General features: G+C 37.3%; 1 protein-coding gene across 7 annotated transcripts in view; it reads left to right on the forward strand.

Annotated features, from left to right (window-relative positions):
* Positions 1–25,037, forward strand: part of HDAC9 (histone deacetylase 9) — a 456,537-nt gene that overhangs the window by 314,563 nt on the left and 116,937 nt on the right. For all 7 annotated transcript variants that reach the window (XM_082290871.1, XM_082290873.1, XM_082290872.1 and 4 more), the window contains 3 exons: positions 4,656–4,789; positions 11,973–12,093; positions 17,525–17,574. In XM_082290871.1, the coding sequence (XP_082146997.1) occupies positions 4,656–4,789; positions 11,973–12,093; positions 17,525–17,574 (305 nt within the window). The remainder of the gene's footprint in view (positions 1–4,655; positions 4,790–11,972; positions 12,094–17,524; positions 17,575–25,037) is intronic.

Consider the following 25,037-nt stretch of genomic DNA (forward strand, 5'->3'; position numbering starts at 1 on the left):
ACCAGCTGGAGACAATGTGGTGCTGTACCTGTTTGCAAGCTGTACCTATGCTAACAGCCAGAACCCCTTGGCTGATAGACCAGGTCCCACATGCAAAATGAACTCTGCACTCACAGTTAAGCCTTTCTGCTTAAAGAAATCTCTTTCCCTGACATGTGTCTAGGCTTACAGACTTACATATATAAGCTTTATCGCTCCAGTTTTTGAGTACATCGAAAATTGAGCTATTTTTTATGTTATGAGATTGACACCTTTGGAGTGACAATGAACAGAGACTTTGCAACATCAACAGTTCTAATACAGTTTCTGTGAAATAAAAAAAAAAACCACTCTGTGTATTATTAACATATGGGATGTTATGGTATGGAATGGCTTTATCTGTGCGTACTATTTCCTGGATCTGGATGGTGCCCTAGCATTTATTCATCCATCAGTGGAAAGAAAGAAACTCAAACCCAGTTTTTATTTATCCTCATATGGCCCTTAGAAAATCCTTGAGGATGAAAGTCCTGAGGAACACGGTCTGATCACAGTGCTGACCTGTTCTGAGCAGAGTTGGACTACAACCCTCTGGAGGTCCCTGGCAACCTGACCTATCCTGTAGTTCTATGATTTTCTCCCTTAAGAGAGCACAAGATGCAACCAGCCATTGTCCACAGCAGTTGCAACACTACCATTTGTAAAAGCATGGAAGGAAGGAATGGATGTGTGGAATGGGAGAAAATCTAGTCCACCATATAGCAAGGGCAAATTCACTCTAGAAATTAATGTAATAACATGTCTCTGCCTTGATTTATTATTTACTGTTAGGTTTGGGTTTTTTTCCTATTTAAAGACAATATATTCTTGGAAGACAATAAAGTTAGAAGGAAAACTGTTGCAGCAGATTATTATAGGGGCATCAAAATGAGCCTCTAATTTTGTGAGTCATGAGAAAAATGCTTTTAGCCAAATATCTGAAGGGAATCAGAATGGTGATTGTTGTGAGAGTTAAACAATATATACACAGTATATACACAAGATAATGAGTTAAAGGTGAAAAAATATAAAGTCTACTTAATTTTCATTTAGGCAGTTTACAGAATATTTGACATTATTTAGTTCAGATTTTTTGTTGGAATAATTTATTAGATATTCTTCCCTTGGGTTTTCCTATTGGTACTGTTGTTCTCCAGGGCAATTAATCTTCTTCAAAGCATGCTGCTAGCCAGTGATTTTTAGGTCTCTTGCTCTCCCCTCTGTTAAAAATATTATTAAAAGAAACTGACCTGAATAAAGTATTTTGGAAATGAATGAGTGTTAGGGAGTCCCCACCAGGAAAATCTTGGTTTTTACTGACTTAATGTGAATTCAGTTTCTTTTGTCCTGTGTCCCTATCATTGTATGGTTCAGTGGTGGCACCATTCCCATCTGTCTTCAGGGCTACATTCTGACCTCAGTAATATTGGTGTAAATCCAGAATAAATCCACCAGTCTCAGTGGAGCTGCTCAGATTTACACAAGGAATCTGAGAGCAGAATCTGGCTGTAGGCATTTGTTCTGGAGAGACAGAATAACCATCTTTTATTAATATTTCACAGCAGTCTGCAATTGAAAACAGTTGTCTCCCTCTCTTTTTTTTTTTTTTTTTTTTTTTTTTTTTTTTTTTTTTTTTGTGGGGGTGGGGAGATATTGGCTGAGTCCTGTTAGGGAAATCCTATGGGCTATTTTTAGCAGTAATCTCTACTGCTGCATTCTGGTATTGTACCAAGCACATGTGCTGTATGACCAGCAGCCACACATCTGAATCACTTTCACATCCTAAATCAATTTAAATGCCTGCAATAAATGAAAACATATATTTCAGTCTTTTTTTAAGTCAATTAATCCTTCTAGAAACAAATTTTACACTCAGTGGTGTGAATATCTTGGTATTTAAAAGTTTGGAGCAGATGCTTCTGCCATGCAATAGTGACCTGACCTTATTAAACTGATTTTTGATTCAGAAAAAATAACTCGATACAATAAATGCAAAAAAAATTAAATTTCTAGTTATATTCTATTTCTGGAAAAGTGCTAAGAAAAGGAGGTTTATGTCAACCAGAGGAGGCATCCTGAATACACAGTTTCACTTCAAAATAGGTTCTAACCTTGATACAAGTAAGCAAAATGTGTCATTATTGCACCTGATCCTGTATAACAGAAACATAGTAATATGTATATATATTATTTCTATTACCTGCTATTTGGACTATTCAAATACTAAGAATAAAAAATTAGTTGAAAGAATGGCAGGTAGAAGATACTTTCAACTTTCAGCTAATTTTTCTTAACATTTAACAAGTGTTTCTATCCAAATCCATTCAATATAACAGCCTATTCTGCCTGAAAGTTTCTGAAAATCCTGATGCCTGTACATTTAGCATCTAAACACCCTCCCTGTTGGTCATGGGGATGGGAGGAAATGTTTTCTTATCTGTTGGTATAATGGCCACTGCCAAACTGGACAAGCTGAGTAGGCAAAAGACTGTAGAAGTTAAAAACTGTGAGTGCCAAGAAAAGGATAGTGAGGTATGTGAGCATGCACTAATTTGTGTGCATACTTCCAAATAACTTACAAGACCTGATGATAGAGCAGCAAGGAACTGCAGAGAAAGGAAATTATTAACTGCTTTGACAATGCCAGCAGATATTTTAAGCTGCATTAGCTTATTAGCTCCAGGTTTTCACTGGTTCTTTTTTTCTTTAAAAGAAAACAGAACAAGAAAGTAAATACAAAAATGTATTGCTAATGAACTATTATGTTTGCTAGATAATCATTGAGCATAAACTTAGCCATGCTGCACTTAGATATTATATTTGCGTTCTCTGTATGCTTAAGTGTATTATCATTTTGGCTTAAATAGCAAGATCCCAAAGGATCAGTTCTAAAGTGCATGAGCTAAGAAATATGGCAGCATAAATATTTCTAGAGCAGCATAACTTCTGGCTGGCTTCTAACTGAATTATCTCAGAACCTTAACTTTGAATCACCCACGATGTATACAGGCTCTTATCTAGCAGAGCTTTTAAAGGCTTTATTGATGTTCAATACCCATTACAGGACTTTGCTGAGTAAGGGTAGTATTGAGCATTTTGTTGAATCCGGACTTTAATTTTGTATTTTCTTAACTGGCTGACTTTTCAGTAGCAGGCTAACACAATTTTCCCAGAATTGTGTTGGCATCCCCAGTAATGGTGGCACACAAGAAAGATGTTTTGAGTGCCAAGTATTGCAGCTTGGAGAAATTGTTAATTTGAGTCCTTTTCAACTGTAAGGGAAAGAAAAAGCCAAATGTTTCCCAAATGAAAATGGTCCACATAGGGGTAAAGGACAGTAATTTTTGTTCCAGACATGTCTACGGGAAATGCAAAGAACAAGTAAATACAGAAAATAATTTTTCAGTGTTTCAGACTTGGTTTGAAAGCCTTGAAAATTGAATTTAGCTTGAGCCTACTCACTAAAATTTCTTTTGCTCCCAATACACAGCTACAGAGCAATGTGATATTGATAGTTGTTTCATATAAAGCTGTTCTGTCCTTGCATATATGACCATAGAAAATTCAAAAGGTACCTTGCACTGCAGTCAAACAGGATTTGATCCCAATTGAGTAGTGGGTGGAACTTTTCTTTTTAATGAAAAAGGACTCTGGCTGCCACTGTTTCAACTCTCTGAAACATTCGTTTGATATGCTTTGAGATCTGGAATTAATATAGTATTAGTTAAGCAGTACAACTGCAGAATGGCATTGCCATTTCATAATTTATTTTAAAAGGTTTCTCTAAATTATATTCTTAACACTGCTATACATAATATTCTCTTGTTGTATATAGGTTGAAAGGTTTAACTAACCTTACCCACTAGAGAAAACAAGTGATTCAATAATACGACTGGTCTTTTTCTAGCCATAAAAGCTTTAACAAGCTACCACCCAATTCCCCTTCTTCTCTACAGTTAATTGTATTTATTAATATAATTTCTTGAGAATTAATTTTTGCTTTATTGATATCACAAGATTCACCTCATAAATCAAAATTCAGAGTCTCACAAAGGAAAGAAAAATTTAGGTCCAGAGAAGGGCAACAAAGCTGGTGAAGGGTCCAGAGAGTGACTCCTATAAGGAGCAGCTGAGTGAGCTGGGGGTGTTTAACCTGGAGCAAAGGAGGCTCAGGGGACACCTTATTGCTCTCTACAACTCCTGAGAGGAGGCTGTAACCAGGTGAGGTCAGTCTCTTCTCCCAGACAATCAGCAACAGGACATGAGGACACGGCCTCAGGCTGTCTCAGGGAGGTTCAGGTTCAGGCTGGACATCAGGAAGAACTTCCTGACTGGAAGGGTTGTCAGGCATTGGAATGGGCTTCCCAGGGAGGTGGTGGAGTCACCATCCCTGGAGTCTTCAAGGAACAGCTATTCATGGTAATCAGTGGTCTGGTCTAGTTGACAAGGTGGAGATAGGTCAAAGATTGGACTCAATGATCTCTGAGGTCTTTTCCAACCTAAATGATTTTGTTATTCTGGGATTTTCATCTTGCTCTAATTGTCAAATAAAATCCAGTTTTGCTAAAATATGCCTTACAGGGAACAGTATAACTTGCTTTTGTTTCATTTGTTTCTTATTGTGCTTTGTGCTGAAGGTGTTGTGTATGACAGTCTGATGCTGAAGCACCAGTGTATGTGTGGGAACTATGCTAATCACCCCGAACACGCTGGAAGAATCCAAAGCATCTGGTCGAGGCTGCAAGAAACTGGGTTGCTAAACAAGTGCGAGGTAATTAAAAATTAAGACCAGATACTTGACTTGTTAAAGTAAATAGCAAATTTATTAACTCCTAAACCCATCTTACTTCTACAATAAGAGAGTAATTTGTTTTAGGAATTATTTGGTCTTAACTGATAATATTAAAATAACACATTATAGGAAAGCACACTTCCCAACCAGAAAATAAAGAATTTACACAGTGTCATGCATCCACATACATCAGAATATAAACCCCAGACAAAACAAAAGTTCAGCAAAAATTAACTAATGTTTTGCAGGATCCCAAAATTTCCAGGGCTGTTATGTTCGGTTTAATTACTTTTCTTTATATCCTTATGTTTTTACAAACCCAAAGGAACTGGTTCAATAGATCTCTTTGAATAGCTATTAGTGATTGTCCCTGAAGACCTTCTGCAGGTAGCTCAGTGTACTGGGCAGTGAGATATGGCAAGCACTGTAAATGGATTTGTTGTATACACTCATCTAACTAGATGGCAGCACTCTAACAGGCTAATTTTTTTTTTAAGCTTAGATAATTTTTCCAGTGTTCAAGAAGACTTTGTTTCAGCAAGGCCCTAAAGGCCACATATCACATGAGTGGTTTCACTGGGGGATCACATACTTCAAGATTAAGTTAAACATGCAGCTGAGTGCTTTACTACAATAAAGCCTAGTTACCTTCTTGACTCAGGACTCCATACTATAAAGAAAAGGCAAAAGAGAGAAAATAAGTAAAATGCAGTGTGCTGCTATGTACTGCTTTCTTCAGTTACAAACAGCTATTGCTGAGCAGTAAATTGTGTGGCTCTGTAAAAAGTGTGAAATGAAAAAGTGGTATAGGTTAGTTTGAGATGGATGCAGTGTAAGAGTTTCCTGGAAGATTTAGAGTTTCCTCTTGCAATTCTACAATTTCAAAACCTGAAATACAGCCTATTAGGTCTTGCATAATCTAGTGAGGGGGGAGAGAGGAAAAAAAATCACTTCATGTTGAACTGGATTCAGCTAATTTTGACTCCAATTGTGTGCTTTGAAATGAGGCTGGAATGTGAAATAAGCTGTCAAAATGTAAACTCTGATGATAAAATTAAGGAGTCTCAGTGTGAAGCTGGTGCATAGATCTGGTGTTTATCTAGATCCTTTTATGTAGCTAGAGACAGAATTATATTTGGTGATGTAATCTGTCTTTTGTTTCCCTAAATTATCTAGCACTTGCCTGACATCAAACAAGTGCTTAAAACTGCTCACGTTCCAAAATAAGAAAGGCTACAGTGATGCACTTAACTGGTGCTCTGTTTCTTTAGAAAGTCATTCAGCTGAATAGGTAACTTTTGTCACTAAAGGAGTGTTTATTGCACCATCCAAGATATAAAAAGCCACCATCAAGCTGCTTTCTGGACTATACCACACAGAGAGTGCATAGTGAAAGCATGGGGAATTGCACTGTCACTTCCGCTGAATTCTGAATGCCCCCTCATGGACATTACCATTTCTTAATATAATTTCTCAACATAATCTCCCACAGTTTTTGTCAGAAGGAGTGGGGAAATCACTGGTCAGGTTTTGCCACATGCATTACCTCATACACCAAGTCTAAAGGGCAGGTTAGCAACAGGAACCTGCAGCAGCCACTTAGGAAATCCTCTGCAGTAACTGTGAACTTTTTTCCCCTCGAACTAAAACAGTAGTCCCACAGGAGGGCTGCAGTCCCACTCTTTGTCTGAGAAGGAGTTTTATGATCAAAACTAGTTCACTCAGAGGTAGCTCAGGTTTTGTTATCTTGTACTGTACGTATCCTTGGGCACAGGCTTCTTTTGGGGGCCCTCCCTATTCTCATAACCTAACAAGAAACCCTTATGAAAATGAGCAACCTGCATCTATATGACCCCTTGTTATCTCTAGCAGGGAGCTTTATGTGGTTTCTAAATCCTGTAGTGTGGATTAACTCCTCTCACTCAGCTCAGGTCTTTGGCAATAGAGAGATGACTGGCTGAGTGTACAGAGAAGCGGTATCTCTAACTGGGCATGGGATGGTGAAAGTCATACTGGGCTGACACCATGCTCACTTCAGTTCACAGATTAATTCATGTAGACTAATCTAAGCTTAATGTATTGCCTTTATATATACCTGTATATATTACTCATACTCATGCATACTCATTATTTCTAAAATACAACTTGCTAAAATCAAAACGAGGTTTGAATGGGGTACACAAGCTGTACAAAAGCTACAAAATAAAATGTGTCTGAGCCTGTTCTCTACCCCTGCAGCCAACTGGCATGGAAAGGCCCATGTTCATACTACCAGGAATGCTTCCTGGCCTATGCCAGTGACCAAACCATGTCTGGGAGTTGTTTGGGAGAGTGCTAGTTGCTGCTCAGCCAAACAGTGTGAAGGACCACTTTAGCAATTTAATAGTACAAATGATTGTGTTACTCTGGGAATGTTTCCTGGCACTGCTTAGTTTACTGCTGCAGACACAGCCAGGATGACTTGCTTTTCCAGACTGTATTTTGTCTTTCTAGTCGTAGATATTTGTGCTCTAGAATTATTCAAACAACAGTTTAGAGGACTTCTGCTAAACAAAAAAATTAGTTATAACTTTCAGATTATTTTTTTAGTCATATCCTTCTTCCAAACAGATAGATTAATTCCCCCATTGGCTTCCTCAAGACAAAGGAGAAGTACATTTAGACTATTGCCAATCCTGGAGAGCCAGATTTGAGAGACCAGTGCCTGCCCTGAGTTCAGGGTAGGAGAGCAGAGTAATTCACACATATACACATCCACACACACACCCATAGTGAAATTTTTTATAGTCTTTGTATATATGTACTGGAAAAACAAAATTCAGGGACAACACTTTTGTATTAGTTTCAAAGTTTTATATATGTTTGCTGAAATGCCTGTTTGCTGTTTGTTAAAAGCTGACAGATGTAGAACAGACAGTTATCAAATGCAGACCGGGGCAGCTAAAAGATGCAAAGATTGGCATAAAAACATCCATTATCTTTCTTTTTACAATTTTCCCTTGGTAAGAAGCAATGCCTATCTGCCCTACCTTTGGGACAATAAAAGGACTGAATTATGTTTTGGTAGGGGTGTCCACTTTCCACTTGTTCTAGGGAGAGGAAGTATCCACATAACTCCTTTGGGCCTTAATTTGTGCACACATGACTGACATTCGGCTACAGTGATCAGCACTGTTTCAGAAGAGAAAAGAAGAATGTAGCCATGGTCCTGCTTTATGCCCCCACCTTTACGTCCTGTAGGGACTGTGGTCCATCAACATTTTTCTTTTTGGCCTAGAATTTGTTCTGAATTTTGGTAGTTTTCTGGATTAGGGGGGCATCTTACACTTCCTGCTGTCAACATCTCATGGACTGAAGGGGAGAGAAGGAAAGAATTTGAAGTTGAGTCTGCCAGATCACATAAAATTAAATATTTGAAAAATTCCACTCTTTGAACCTCAATTTGCCACTGAAGATAAAATAACGCAGGAAAAGCTAGTCATTTTTTAAGAAAAAAAAATCTTCAGTGTTTAACATATCCACGTTAGGCACTGGACGACCAGAACACATGAAGAGAATAAATGCATCTCTATGTGGGTACATGTGTGTCAGAGGCATGCTTGCAATTCCCACGTGGTGGAGAGAGAGCAAGAGATGTGAGTTTACTGACTGGCAAAAGACCTGTTACTGTGAGTAGTTTTGAAAACATGAAAGAATTGAGCAACTATGAGAAATCTCACGAAGTCAGGAAAAAATCTGAAGATGTTGTTTACAAACTTGATAGTCTAAGGAATTCCAAACAAAAACCTGCAGTACAGGCAATGAACACATTACACTGAGAGACCTGAGTGAGAAATATTCCTTAACCTGTGTCACAATTCCTTTTAGTTTAGCAGAGAGAAACAGGCAGCATCACCTTTGTCTTCTTGAATCTCTGTCTGTACATGAGTTTACTCTGCTGAAAGTCTAACCTAAATCTTCAGGCTAATAGAGGCTGTCTGTGTGAAAATTTAATGGTCTCTTTTAAACAGACCAGACTTTGACCTTAAATTCTGTGAAAGGTGAAAACATTTTCCTGTTGTGGGGACAATGGATTTCTAGTTCTAGACTGATTTTTCGAAGCACCCAGGTGCAAGTATTTTGCTCTCCTGAGGTGTATAAATGTTTCTGTTGATGAGGGAACTGCACATGTCAGAGGACAAAGCCAACACACAAATTGTCATACACATTCGAAAAGGATGAATTGCCTTCTACTAAGGATGTAGTAGATGGGTGGATGTATTATTCAAATTCTCTGGAATGAAACAAATACTGTTCACCTGTTCTCCTATGCTTTCTCCTTTTTTGTTGTCTTTATGCCAATTTTCTGTTACATTTTATGTTTTCAATACTACCATGGTCAATGAAAGTTATGAAAGACACTTCCAAATAAAAAAAAAAGATGTGTCTAAAAGTGTATGTGTAAAGTTATACAAATGCATATGTTCTGTTGTCTGATAACTCATCCTAGTGAGAGCCAAAAGTGATCACTTTGCATAACTGAAGTTACATGAGAGACTCTGGCAACAGACTTAAGACATATGCTTGTGTAGATCTTCTAAATCCTGACACCATTGTGTGAGAACTATTCTTAGAAATTATTACAGGTAATTTTTAATGCACTTTTTTCCTCTGTGCAGAGCCTTATATCGTTGGGATTGATATGCAGAGATACTGCAAGGATGAAAGGAACACTAAATGAGATGGGAATGCAGAAACAGCACAGACATGCACTGTTTACTCTTCCCTTTCCTCCTGCCATCTACAGTGTAAATGTCCTTGCTGATGTAAGAGCTGCAGAAGCCACGGACAAAGAGCAGCTCTGGGCTCTGCCAGCTCAGCTGATGACTGCACTCCAAGGACCCTACTGGGGGGAGATGCCTGGAGTGGGGTGTCCTGTTCAGTGCTACTTGATTTCTGCACCCAACTGGTTTCTGCATAACCTGTTTCTACCCTAGGGAATTTGACTGGTTAGATTGGGTAGGAGGCATGCTGCTGGCAAACCATTTTGGGACACCTCTTCCAGATCAGATATTGCAGAGTACCCCATTGTAAAAATAATGGCTAGCTGTGTGTCTTTTTATAGTTAAAGGGCTACGGCATCCAATTCAACAACACAAAAAAAGCCAGACAATTAACTCTCTTAAACACGTCCCAGAGTTTTCGTATACCTTGTAGAAAATATGTGACCAGAGAGTGAGCATTTTGCTCAAGGTTCTTCAGTGTGACCTTCATAAAATTCCTCTTTACTTTTCTTATACATTTATTTTATCTGTCCTAAAACCCAGGCTCCCTTCCCAGTTTTGCCATGGAGAATTGGGTATATACATTTTAAAGCACCTTGTTAGAAACATAGACCTTAATGAGAATGGATGAAGGAATAAATGTTACCAGTCACCTCACTTGTGAAGAAAAATATTTTATCTGACCCAGAAGAACCATTACAGAGTTTACTGACTCCATGAAGTAACATAATGTGCTGATTTTGATTGTGCAACTGTGTGTTAAAAGGATGTGAGTGCACTGCTACAAATTCTCATGTGAGACTGGGAGAGGCCTGAAGAAATTAGAGATGAAAAAGGGTTTATTAAGTCATTTAGTTCTTGGATCATTCCCTAAAATGTTCTTTCCACTGCTGTGTCTAGTCAAGTTTTAAACACTGCAAGAAATAGGGCTTCCACGATTTCCCTGAGGAGCAGCTTGTTCCACAACCATCTAGCTCTCTTAGGATATTCTTCCTGATTAGTTAGAAAAAATTCCCACTGCTTAACTCAATATAAATTGTGCATGGTTCTTCTGAACCCCCCATCCCCAGGCATCTTCTTTTTTTCTGACGTGCACATTCTGTTTCATATTCATAATACTGCTCTCTTTTCCTAGTGCAGAGGTCAGTGCTTTCCAATGTGTATGACAAAGTGTTGGATACAATAACAATTACAATTTAACCTCCAACAAAACTAGAATTAAATGCATTTCTGTAACAGGTAAATCAGTCTAATTGAAAATAGCGTAGTCTACTTAGATAACTGCTGTACCTGTGTATCTGTAGACCTTGAGAGTCAGACAGATCCAGCCTAAGCTGTGAGAGATTTTGCCCTTGGTGTTCACAAGGACCAGATCTGCAAATAGGGTCCAAGACCTTAAAATCAAGCTGTTTTCTCTTCCCTTCATCCAATATCAACTGGAAAGATGATCTCAGGTCCAGAACTTTGTTGACAGAGCTGCTTATTATGCCCAGTCCTGAACAAATCTGATTCATGTTGCTGTATCTGCAAAGGCTGCGCAGCACTAGCACAAGCAGAGAAATAAGTATTTTTATGACAAGATGTAACTCCAAATACATACAAGGAACAGATATGCTGAATAAGAAAATGTTAGTTTTATCTTTCCTTTCCTATCTTTCGTCCTTCCTAAACTGATTACATTTCAATGGATTTGTAGAAAGACGTCCCAGATTTTTTACATCTGGTTTTGGGGCAAATACAGGCTGGAGAAACAGTTAAAGAGACAAACTTCACTTACAAAAATGTAAGAAAGCAAGTGAGTCAGCATGTGTAACAGCAAAAATGATCCTGGGATATTGATCACACATTAAAAATTTAAAAACATACACAAATATGTTATTAAAGCATTTAAAGTTTAATTTTCTTTTTCTCCCTGTCTCTCCTCACTGTGATCGTGCTCCTCCTACCAGCATAAATCACAAGTACTAGTAATGATGCAAAAACCATTAATCCTCATTCCAAAAACATCTGCAGCTTACAGGTGTGAATAAGTTTTTGCTCTCTAAATTAGATTTTTTCTAGCTAGATTTCTTACTTAAGAAATATTTCATCCTTTGGTTTGTATCTCTTAATATATTATGTAGAAAAGAGGCAGAATCTTTTCTTTCTCTTTTATGTGAAACCCTGTATTAAGATAACTCTCCTAAGACTTACTTAAGTGAAGCACTTTGTGATAAAGCACACACGCATTTGTTTTTCATATAGCATTACTTTAATAAACAAATCAGTGTCACATTCCTGCATGACGCAATTTCAACCCATTATTAATCATACTAAATGTTATTTCGGACCTTTACTTTTTTTTTCCCTCCCTAAATATTGTCAGTGGAATATTGTAGGCCTCTGCTGTTTTCTTTCAGCGCATTCGAGGTCGAAAAGCCAGTCTGGAGGAAATACAGCTGGTTCACTCTGAACATCATTCACTGCTGTATGGCACCAGCCCACTGAACAGACAGAAGCTGGACCCCAGGAAACTCCTAGGTCTGTACAGGCCTCTATTCTACTGAGAACAGCACATTCCAGCACTGTCATTAGTCATAGCTGGTGTCAGCTTAAAACACTTGGCAAGCAGTGTGACAAAAATTCACTTTTTCCAAATGCATTGCTATGTGGAAGGAGAATGTTACAATGGAAGCCAAATATAGATTAGCCAAATACACCGGCTGGAAAGCAGCGATACGAGTTTCTCCTCATTTGCTTCAAAAGTCATCAGTGTTAACCTTTTACTGTAACTTGTTCTCCATTGGAGGTCAGTGGCAATTTTGAACACAGTTGGTTTTCTACCTCCTTGTATTTGATTCGAAACCAGGAATTTAAGATACACTTGCTTGTCAGAATTGCTTGTTTGCTACTCTCATTTGCTTTATTTCAACTATTTCAGCCACTCTGACTGCAGATACTATGCCTAAGTTTTGCTAATAAGTGAGCTTTATTTTAATGCCTTCTTATTATGCAGTATATAACAGGATATAATATCTTTCTGAATAACAGGGGGAAAAACATATTTTAACATATTAAATGCACCTATGGTTATACAGAATAGTAGAAAATGGACAGGTTTTTCATGTAAAATATCTTGATACACAGCCAATGCTTGGTGTATGCCTTTTATAATACAAAAGTAGGGTTAAATTGAGCTCTGCCATTAGCATGAAGTAGTGTTGCATGAAGCAAGTCTACTTGTCAGAAACACACAAAAAACTAGCACATTTTGGAAATAATCTGTGACTGAAATCCTGCCTTTGTCCCAGCACACTGGATGCAACACTCTAATTCTCAGTTATTTTTATAACTCTTCTTCTAAGAAGTGGGGCTTTTCCTAAATGTAATCAAACCCAACCCAAACAAAAATAACACTAGCCATCAAAAGAAATTGCTGCCACAATTCTAGTAATACATAGCAATTATTTTGCTTTGGAAACTTATGCTGTTTCTTCTGTAAGGCAGACTGTTGCTTCAGGAAGTCCTAAGAACATAATGTTATATAGGTTTATACATTTTCTTAGCCAAGGCAACATGAAAACTGAAAAATATTTACAGTACAATAGATTCTTAGGGGCTTGAATTTCTAAGAAAGAAATCCTCCTTTAAAAAAAAGGTGTTTCCAAAAAAGAGTTCTAAATTTCTGCATAATTAAAATTTGGAAACATTTTTATTTGATTTCAACAACATTGTAAAATTGTTCCTTTTTGAAACAGTCAAGCATTTCATTTAAATTTTCTTGGGTTAAATTAATTTCATGTTACTTTTCATGTTATTTAATATAACATACAGTGATATAAAATATCGTTCCAATTTTGGATCTCAGTGGTTGAGCAGCCTCAGGGATGCAGTGTGCAGTTGCAGATACAAGGTTAAGAGGGAATGACCTAACTGTGTTTCTGCTGATGTACACAGAATGCAGAAAGCTTTGTTTATCCTATCTTAGAAAACCATTTCTTGGCCCACGGTTCCTTACTGGACATTCTTTGCCTTTTTTATTAGACACTTAGTCCAAAACATTTATTCTCTAAGTTTATATCAAGATCACACTCTTAGAATATATTCTGAGTGTATCCTTGGCTCAATGCCCTTTTCTCTCTCTGTTTCTAGGATATTTTCTTCTTGCATCTCACATGGCCTTTTACCAAGACATAAGTCAGTAAAACACCCTTCCCAAATGCTTTTGCATGTGTCTGTTTTCTGGCTGGAAGCTCTAATCATTTGGGCTTTCAGACTCTTGGATAAAGGAACTTAATTGTCTCTTACATTTTTCCAAAATATAGTGTGACTGCTGATTTTGTTGTCCCCATTTCAGTGAGGTTGAACCTAACCATTCCCGACACTAAAATTAATCCTTTGTATACTACAGAAATTCAAATTATATGTCCCAAGGGAGAAAAATCTAAAGAAAATGTTTCTCACAAAAAATATCATCAATAACCACATTTTCTCAGAAAATATTTATTTCAGTGCAAGTGTATTATTTTTTCTAAAGAAATAGTTCCATCTAATGATGGCTTTGCATCCTAATGAAAAGTAGGACCTACTTCGTTTCTTTAATTGTCTACCCATCCAAAAATGAAAAATGCAGAGTCACCATTTGTTCTCCACTTATGCTCCAGAATAGTGTTTGTATTTCCTGTTCCTCTTCTGAAGAGTGCAAGAGTGCATCTGCTTTGTCTGAAGCACTTTTTTTTTTTTTTTTTTTTTTTTTTTTTTTTTTTTTTTTTGCCAACAAGCAGCTTCTGTACCTCTCAAAAAGAAAAGAAACACCTGAAGAAATGAAATTTAAGTATGCCTCGGGCTAGTAATGTGCTGCTTGTCAATAAATGCTTAATTCAGTTTCCCTGTTCAAGAAAAAAAGCCTGTTCTGGAAGACTGCAGAACAGCATGACTGGAAACTACTGAAATCAATGAGACTTACACACAAATTCATCTATTCCTAATGGTTTACAAGTATTAACTTGCTTGAACTCTTGGCTTTATTTTCCCTGCATCGGAGTCTACAAATGCAGCTATTCCAAATGACCACTTCAACTTCTGCACTATTGTGTAGTTAAGTTTTGGACTGATGTATTTTACTGCGTGATAAGCAACTTGTTATGTTGCACTACCATTGTCTTGACACAAAGGAAACTGATCTGCAGACTATGTATCACATCACATTATGGCTTCACGTACCAGCATCCAACCTTACAAATCTCCTCATATAAATTCAAGGGCCGAACAGCAAACATTTATTACAAGTATTTTTTCCTTTTTCTCAATCCAACTGTCATTAAGAAACTGCCACTCTAAGTCAAGTTTCCTACTATTAAAAGTTTGTAAAAGTGCGAAACACACTGTCAACACATCCGACAGTGAGTCAGTAATTAGAGTGCAACTAAAAGATGCATCAGAAAGCATCCATGCAATTCCAATTTCAAATTAATGAAGAAATAAACACTTAGCTAAAATGGCTTTGCTCTTGAGGGATGATACTGAGAATAATCAGGTTAAAAAGTGAATACACTTTTTAATTTGTTTTTTTTGTTTTGTTTTCTTTTGAAAGTGAGGTTTTGTTCATAATTTTTCCTCATTGCATCAGACTCTTGGTTCCCAGCCATCAACCTCCTAAGCAGCTTCCTTGACTTCTGTAGGGGCCTGACCTTAGTCAGTGATGGGTGCCTCAGCGCCTAATTTGACAAACTAGCTTCTACTGCCTTTGATATTCTAGAATACAAATCTTGGAACATTTCTAGCTCTATAAGTAAATGGTTGTACCAACTCCAAAGTGCTGGTGACTACTTCTGCCCTAGTGCTAAGTCAAAAATATTTGATTATTTAGAATTTGTCTTCTACCTTACTTGAAGTACCCCAATATCTTCTGGGACATCAACTTCAAACATCGTGGGAAATTCTCATTTCAATTCATTTTCAGAGTAGCTTTTTGCTATTGATTTTCATTTATGGCAAAGTATTGTGAGCCTTCCTTTTTCGTGAGGCTAGCTAAGTGATGGTCTCAATTTCTCTTAGTCCAACATTTCCCCACTGTTCTTTTCATGAAATCTCAATGTTTTTCTTGTTCTTCAGAGTTTGGCAACTACTATTTTTCAAACCATCATGCAATAAGAAGCGAGTATTCCTGCAAGCCTCTTGATACACTGAAAAGGCTTACGTGCTTGTTTTCCCCAGTTTTCATACTATCTTCTGATTTGATTTTAGTGTCTTCCTCACCATCTGCTTTTCTGTTTTTACTTTGTGTTTATTGTTTTTAATAGTGTTTACCAGGCACAATGTGCCAGGATGCAGAGAGATAAATGAGAATTCATCTGTTCCCTCTTATGTCCCAACTCTGCCACGGAATTTAAGAAAAAACGTCATTCAATAATCTATAAATGCCCTTTTTTATCTCAAATTACACCTTATATTTCCATTAATGTCTCCTGGCACTTTAGCAGCACTAATTTTTTGTTATCTGCTCAAGACTTTTTCATCCTCCCCATAGTAAAAAGTGAAAAATTGGTCCCTGGATCTGCTCAGCAAGAAATCTGGAAACTCCTACTTGCACCTCTACTCTGACAATCTCCTGCAGCCAACATTTCCTTGCATGTCTGGGTCCATCAGGACTCACAGTATGAGAATACTCTGCATAGCTGCTGCACCTGCATTTCCCCTGGTAGCTCCACAGGAGGTTTTGTTTGGCTTCTCTCGCACACTGTGCAAACTGATCAAAGGCCTCTAGTCGGGTAAAAATGCATCTTGGATTTTACTCAAAGTGTAAAGCACTTTCTTCATCCCAGACCTTGCAGTCTGGTGTCTCGTACTTCAAAGATGATGGCTTATAATTGTCTTTGTGCATTTCATTGGCACCTGCTAAACATGAGTAACTGCAGCATTCGCCCCTTCCATAACAATGAGTGACTCCTCGAGGTAACTCAAGTGATTCACTATCTAATGTTTCCTCCAGATGGCAAAGTTACAAAGCCAGCTCTGTGATATGGCAGGGGAAAAGCTTATGTTCTCTCCCACAGCTGCCTTAGGATCAGGTTACACACAGGGATAGGAACTGCATCAAATCCTGAGATCCTTACCCGGTTTTCATATTGTTGTTATCAAGATAAACAGTGAGTTTAGTAGTACCAGAAAAAAAAAAAGAAAGAAAGAGAAAAAAGAAAATATGAATGAATAAAATGTGAGTGTAAATATTTAGATAAACCCTACCATATTAGCTAATGTATAGAGTAGAATTAGCTAGAAATTAAATTCTAAAGCCTATTAAGTTTTTGTTTCCTTTAGTATATTTACTGAATAATACTGAAAAAAATTATGTTTCAAGTTATCTTTTCAAACCATTAATACAATCACTGATGTAAATGAAGAAAACAGCATTTTTACATTGATAGGAGACTAAGGCTGCAATTTTCAAAGGAGAAACTCTTTTGAAGGGGAAAAAGCTAAGAAATTAGTTATCAGTTTCATGTAAACTTAATGTGGTTCCCTCTGTTGTCAGTGAAAAGAAACAGGTACTTCTCAAGCATAATTTATCCCATCAGTTATCTAGGCTGGGTGGAGGTGCCTGCCTCACTCCTCGGGCTGGAGAAGAAGCTGAGAGGAAGCTTAGACTAGCTGCTTATCAGCTACAGATATCAGGATGATTAGTCACCCTAGTTCAGAGTGATTTTCTGTGGAATTTTGATTGCTATATTCCTTTGAAACTGCTTAGCAGTCTTCAAATTTGTCACTGTTGCATAATAGTACTTTAAACGTCCCATGGCTGATTTGATTTCTAGGTATTACGATTATTTTTTGTACCAGTATCTGGCATTGTCATAGTGATTATAATAATGAAATCTGAATTACTGTAAAGAGTAAGGAAATACTTTTCCAGTATTTAAATGTCTTTTTGATGAATTATGCTTATTGTTTCTTTTTTTTCTTTAATATATAGGAAACGTGTCTCAAAAACTCTTTTCCTTGTTGCCTTGTGGGGGACTTGGGGTAAGTAGATGTTTGCTTTTTCACAAAAGGGACAGCACACAACATATGTGTTCATTGGTTAATTCTCTAGCACTATCAGTTCAAAGTCTTCAGAAGCTGATAAAAAATGTAAAGATGAAACATGAGCCATTATTGCACTGTGTTTTCACAGACAGGGAAAACAGCACATTACAAGAGGCAAACGGAACAGTTAGGAACAAATTTTGTGGAAATGTGCCCATTTCCAGTTATCCCACTTTGGGTTTTTACATGAGCTCTTTCCTTGAGGAAAGTAACATGGGCACAATTGTTATAGCATAATAAGCTTTGGAGAAGTTGTTTTGTGTACTGTTGAAAAGAAATATGGCTCCACACTTCTCTGAAAGGAAAAAAAAAGTTGCCAAAGCTAATATTTAGCATGAAAAGGGCTCACTAGCTGCTAGCCAATAACTTGGGCACTGTTGAAGTAATAAATGATGTGAGCATTTTTATGTCCTGTTTTGAAATGGATTGAAATGGATTCATCCTGAAAGACAAGCTCGTATTGGGACACAGTAGACAAAAATCTGCAGAAAGAAATATGTTGCAACACTAGGTAAAAGAATAAAGCTAAATTATTGAAAACCATGTAGAATTTCTGATACTGGTATCACGCTCCTATTAAATTGTAGTGAAGATAATGCCAAGGAGAAATAATTTTTCACATATATGAATTTTTCACACAAAAGTATTTAATGCTTTTGGTCCAGCTGGGTCCATTAGTTACTGATGTCATCAATGTCAAAGTGAAATGATAATATTCTAGATATCAGTGGGCTGGATGGCTGATGTATATTTTACTTCCCTTTTACTGTTTCTCAGTGAATTCTCTGAGTATCTCTCTGAATAGTCTGAGCAGACATAAAGGCATAATCTCTGGAGGTCAACTTCCAGTGCACCCTTATACAGATTTATTTACTTTCATTCTTCACAAAGCATAAACTCCATACCATACTAGTATGTTTATATGACAGAAGAAATACTCATTTTGTAAGGTTTTAACACACACACACACACACACACAAAAAGAAAAAAAGAAAAAAAAATGCATTTTAACCTTCAGTAATTTGTGATTTTTGTGGATTTCTGAACTATGGCTTAAGAAAAAAGGAATCAGGAAGTTGTAATCATTCCAGCTCCTTCACTGTGGGCTTATCTTGCTGAAGATTCTGCCTAATTTTGGAAGTTGGTGACTAGCAACTTGCCAATCTGGAAACTTGGGCATCATTTCTGTATGTGGTTCAGCCAACATTACACATTGATATGTAGACGTGTGTGCATGTGCACCTCTGTAAACTACTGTGTGCACACATGCACACATATATGCACACACTGGTGTATGAAAAAGGTAATTTTTCACACTGGTGATGCAGAGAAAATTGAATAAAAATTTAATAAACTTCAGAAAGGATGTACAGGCTTCTGAGTAAAAAGAAGATTATGTAAAATTGCTCGAAAAAATCTATTTGAGGGCTTTGGATAGTAAACAAGACCATGGCAGTCTTTGAAAGTAAAGGATACAATTTTTCTATGAAACAGGTCATTGTGGTATTAAAAAATCATGACCAGATATGTGCTTTGAAATCCTTCTACTAATGACAGTATGTTTTCCATTCTAAAGCTAACACAAGTCAGAATTGCTCAGTATAGCTTCATTTTTTTAAGTATTTAAATTAATCTACACTTTTTTTTTTCCCAGTCTGTGTGCTTTATTTCTTATTTAAATTCATGGAAATTGGATTAAAGAACATGTTGTAGAAATTGATCTTTTATTTATTTATTTTCTAGTTGGTTTGCCTTTCTATATGTTATTACTGTCAGGCTTGCTGTGGGGCTCTTTTAAAGGAATGGGTTATGACCTTTTTCAAGGTAAATAATCAGACTAGGAGCTTTCTTTCAGTGATACTTAGCTGTCGATTGGTTAAGACGAGCTTTGGGAAAGGGAGCTGCTTCAAACTACGTGAAAAGCAATTCTTAAGGTTACTTTCAGAAATAATGGTGGAAAGAAACAAAAAATATTGCTACTTAGTAACTCTCAACTTAATTGAGAGGTATAAAGCAGTAATCAATGTAAAGCAGGAAGAGTAGTTCATGCAAAGATTTTAGGGAGGGATGGAAGAATTTAAATTTTTTTTGTTTGTTGTATATTTTTTCTTCCATGCTTGCATCATTACTTGTTTGCTACAGAATATAATAAAACAGTGTTAAGAAAAAAAATTCCATTCTTGCAGGAGACTTTATGACTGCCTTTGGAAGGAGGGCTTTCAGAGCTCTTTGATCCTATTGTCTTCTAACCATACGGGGACCTTGCTGACTGTTACTATGCAGCTCTACTATTAAATAGATTAGTGGTTAGACTACTCATACAGGGGATGGGAAACCTAGGCTCAGTTCTCTCCACTCCCAGGCTGGACTTAATATCAGAGACCCCACGTCTTAGTGGGTGTTGCTACCACACAAGAGAGCAAATATTATTTCTGGTTGGGGACCCTCACACCATGGTACTGTTGGAAAGAGCACCGGACAAGTAAGGCTTTATCCATAAGTAGGATAAAGCCCATGTACCTAAGGCTATGATCTACCTAGCATATATAATTATAAATACTGCCAAGTCCTAGTTCTGAGGCCCTGTTCCACAAACAGCTTATAAATTTGATGTGAAAGAATCACTGAACAGAACGAAAACTGCTCTTGGATCAAGGAATGGAAGCTAGGACTTCCCAAACACTGAAGACATGATCACTTGATGGGCTTTTATTGTTCACAAACAAAAGTCCAACTAACCTCTGTAACCCTGACTTCTATTCTATTATTGATTTTGTTATCTCTGTTCTAAAACTGCAGTTAACATCTGGGATCCTCTTCTTTGGACATTACTTACAGTTATAATAAAAGAAAGTTTGTTTCAAGAATTTTGAAAAGCAAACAAGAGGCAGTCTGTGTCCATAACCAATATTTTCTGATCCTTTTCCATCACGGCACTAAATCTTTTGTAGCAGTGAAAATAATGCATGTAAAACTACTGTTTACTCATTTTGTAAACTTTTCATCCATATGAATCTTCTTTTAAGTAGTGCTAGGGATTGATTATGTTAGAGTCATTGGTGAATATGGCTTAGTATATGTTAGTTTTTCAGAAGAAATCAAACAATAAACTTTTTAGTTTTATAAGGAACTATAGAAGTAATAATTAGGACTCTTATCTAGGAACAGAAATCTGTTTCACCTGTACTGTACAGCTAAACTGAACAGATTTCACAAAGAGAGAAAAAAAAAAAGTCTAAACTAGCATCCTAAATTTGCACATAACAGGTTTTCTTTAAATGATGGTTGATTTTTTATCAGAGGACTATCCAAGGTCAGGAGTATAAAATCCGCTGAAATATGGGATCTCCCTCCTGCAATAATGCTTTTTATTGTTTTTTTTTTTCAAGTTTAACCTTGTTCCAGAACCAACTGTTGTTAAAGAATTCTAATACCGGGGGGATGAAATTCTTTGTGTTGGAGAGAGACTAGCAGCTCTATGGCCAGCAGTTTTAATAAAAAGAGATGGTTTCTTGCAGCTGGTCAGAGGTTTGGAATGTGAAAAGTTTTCCAGGAGAGGTGGGTAGATTACAGGTGAAGTGGCCAAATGGGGAGAATAATCACAAATTACATTTTGGTTCTGTGGATTGTCAGACGGCTCCACAATTTTTCATCTGTAAATGGCCACTAGAGCTATAACTGATCGTTTGATCAATGTATCCATCTATTGCAATTCCTCTCCTGTTGTGCTGTGAAAAGGACAATAAGAGAAGAAGAAATCTACTTTTAATGGGAATAAGTTTCATCTCCTTGTCTCAGTCTGTCACTAAAAATAGTGATTGTTTTCTTGCCTGTTTGACCTGCTGCTGTGTGAAGAAATCTTGAAGTCATTTCTCAGCCATATTTTTTTGTCTAGTTGATAGGCAAAAAACCCCACAAAAGCAAAGAAGAGCAGGCTTTTATGATAATGTCATCATCGGCTCCCAGCTTCAAACACTTCTGCGGCTTTTGAATTGTCATTTATAACTTGGAACTGAACCGACCCATAATTCCCTTGATGCATTTAGAGAAATTGATAACAGACTGCTTCTTTTATGGCTCAGAGGAGGCAACTCCAATCACATCACTATTGGCAGTCAATATTATTTTCTGACATGGTTGTAAAAGTATAAAGGGGCTTATGGCATTTGTTTAGATGAGGAATGGGCTCTCAAGCTGTGCTGGGGTTTATGGGTCCAGATTACTGAGAAGCAAAGGGAATATGATGTTTGCAAACAGGATATGATTTTATTTAAGTTTGGGTTTCATACGTTGTTCCCTGGGGATTGTCCTGCAGACAGAAGAGAATTTCACTTTTATCATATGAAGTTGGGCAGTTATCCAATCCCCCCTGCTCTCCCCCCATCCTCCCCACCAAAGACACTGCTCCAAACCTGTAATGCGTAAAGTCAGACCTTTAAATTGCAAGGGGAGGAGCTGGGGGAGAACGCCACCCTGCAAGAAATCACACTTCAGAAGAATTAATGTTTAGTGAGCTGAACAGAGTGGCTCCTGGGCTAAATATTGAGCCATCTGAATGGGTGAGTGTGGCTTGTACATATTATGGAATCTCCATTGCATTTCCTCTAAATTTGCTGTTACAGCAGTAAAACAGAGATTATGTTTCTGCTGGGATAAGCTGGTCTTTTTTCAAAAACTGAAGTGTAACTTAGATCTTCCATATCAGAAAACAATTTGGCCCTTAATTACCAAGAGAAGAAATTTATAGCTATAAAATCTCTCAACATATTTACAAAACTTAAAAAACATTCATATTCTTTGAATCTTTCTTCCTGCCATTCCTTGCTGCGGCAGCTGACGGTGCTACTTTGTGTCCTGACCACACAGGAAGAAAAGCAATAAGAAAGGCAAGATTTTACTAGTACACAGGTTTAGTAAGTCATCCAGGAAGCAAATTGGTTTTTCCTGCTTCTCATTCTTCCCTTGATCTTCTCAGTCTGTGCCCAGGAAGAATTTTCAGCCTTTACACATTATGACTCTTCATTCCTCTTATAAGAGCTAATGGTACCAACCTGGTTCCATTACCATGGTATAACAGTGTAAAAATCATGAAAATACTGGCAGTAGCATTGCCTTCTTGTAGCAAGTTTAGGTTCCAGGCTGCTTAGGTGTCTTTCCTTATATCTGCACACAAATGTGTCTGTAGAGAAATAAGACTGCCTACAGTCTGGGCACTCAAATGAACCACCACCTCCACACAGACATTAGAGTTAACTTGTGTCTTCCCTCTATATTCCAGGCTGTTCCAAAATAGATATACTCTTCTCAACAAAAAGTATGTCTGTTTCCCAGGTTTGGGAAAGCAATCTGTAATTCCTAGAAGCTCATTTACCCAATATTAAGTCTTCCACTGTGAAATCATTAATATACCATGGTGCTAATATATTCACCTAATACTTTAAATTACTTACCTGACTCATTAACCTATTGAAATTTGCCAGTTACATTTTGGAACACACTGCAGAAGGCTTCTAGGAATGAAGGACTTACCCCCTAAGCCTGTCAGCTACACCATTCCTTAAGAAATACCAAGATTTATTCAAAACAACAAGCAGATTATACTTTAATTGACATATCTTGCAGACTATTTAGGACTCACAGCTACATGGTGTTGACTGTGATATTTTCTGCAGACATCTACAAAATGTGTGATCAATAAGGCCACCCTGGTACCACCCCAAGGCAATTTAAGGCCACTGGGGATGGAACCAGAGCCAGAGTCAGAGGTTTGTCTAAAGAAAAAATAGTGAATTAAGATAAAATCTGCACATTTAATTAACTTTCAGTGCAGAACAACAGCCCTCTGAAGACTCCCTTGTCCAGCTTTATGTACTGGCATTAGAAAGCCACAGGCATCCCTAGAACAGGAGTGGTACTACCTAAGATCAGAGGAACTGACTGGAGGTGCTTGATTTCCTTTATTGACAGAGACTTGAAACAACTAAGTTTCAAATTTTAGGCACATTGATTTTAGAAAAAAAAACCAAGTGTGATAAGGTGAATCTTGATGACCACAGCAGAAAACAGCCAGCCTTCCTTTACTGAGGTACACAGACTTCATCTCTGGTTCTGCAAAGTGCAAGTGGTCTCATCTCTGGGCAGGGAGGGAATGCCACATTTAGCATATCAACACCATAAAAAAAGGGCCACAAAAAAAGGAAAACATTTCTTCACATGTCAGGGCAGATATTTTGTCCCATTCTTGGCATTTCGTGGCACTGAGGTGGCCCTGTGCCATCTACCACAGAGCTTGATGTTTCAGTGAGAGGTGAAACTGTTCAGCTGAGAGACACAGTTCTTTGGTATTGCTGCAGGCACAATACAATGTTCTACAATAGTCCCAGAATGCTTTTACTTGCAGCAGGCAAGGACAGAAAGCTCAGGCATGGCAATCTGACAACTTGCGAAATACACAATTTGGTGCCTCACACAATTTTTTTCCCCTTTTAACAAAGGACATTTTTCCCTTGCTACTCAACCAGATTAAATTTTTAAACAAAGATACAGTGCACGGATCACAGAAAATTATTGGGAGGTCAATGAAAATTATAACAGGAAGTTAATGAACTACTGTAAAGTCAAATCTTTAAAGGTCTTAACTAATTTTCTGCATTTCCTAAAAACTATTGTGTTGCAAAAGACAAACATTATGCAAAGAAACCTTCTTATTTGCCAGAATAGGAAACATTTTATATATATATACACACACATACATATATACATATATATAAATACTCACAGGTATGTTAAACATAAATAGTGGAAGAGTACCATATCTAATCTACTACTACTATTCACTCTGCCCAGACTTAATCACACACACACACACACACAGATTTGACGGTAATTCTGTAATTAAAGAATTCACATTTGCACTTTAAAAATGTATCATGTGCTTATCGTCCGAATTTAACTCCAGGATGGACAGAAGAGCACTCTGAAGAGCAAATGTTCATGCGTTGTTTATCTGAATAAACACCAGGTTCTAATGTAGCCCCACAGTGGCCTCTAACATAACCTACATCCAGGCAGAAAGCTGAAATACTATGTTTTAATGTCTTCAGCAGTAAATGATGAAACTTTTTAAAAATAAGGCTTGAATTTTGCACAAAGTTGCACTTTCTGTAACTGCATTCTGTAAATGCATTTCTGTATGCATTACAACCAACTATACATTGTTGTATCTCCTTGTCTACAAACTCCTGGAAGCTGGAAGATCAAACATAAGAAGGCAGTTGCACAAGCATTTTCACACACTAACCCATTAACTACTAAAACAAATGTCAAGTTAAATTAATAGAGTACTTAGGGCTAGGCCTGAAAGTGCAGTAACATTTTTTACAAGCATCTGGTGATATACG

This window comes from Coloeus monedula (assembly GCF_965178545.1).
Source record: "Coloeus monedula genome assembly, chromosome: 1".
Taxonomy (NCBI): Eukaryota; Metazoa; Chordata; class Aves; order Passeriformes; family Corvidae; genus Coloeus; species Coloeus monedula.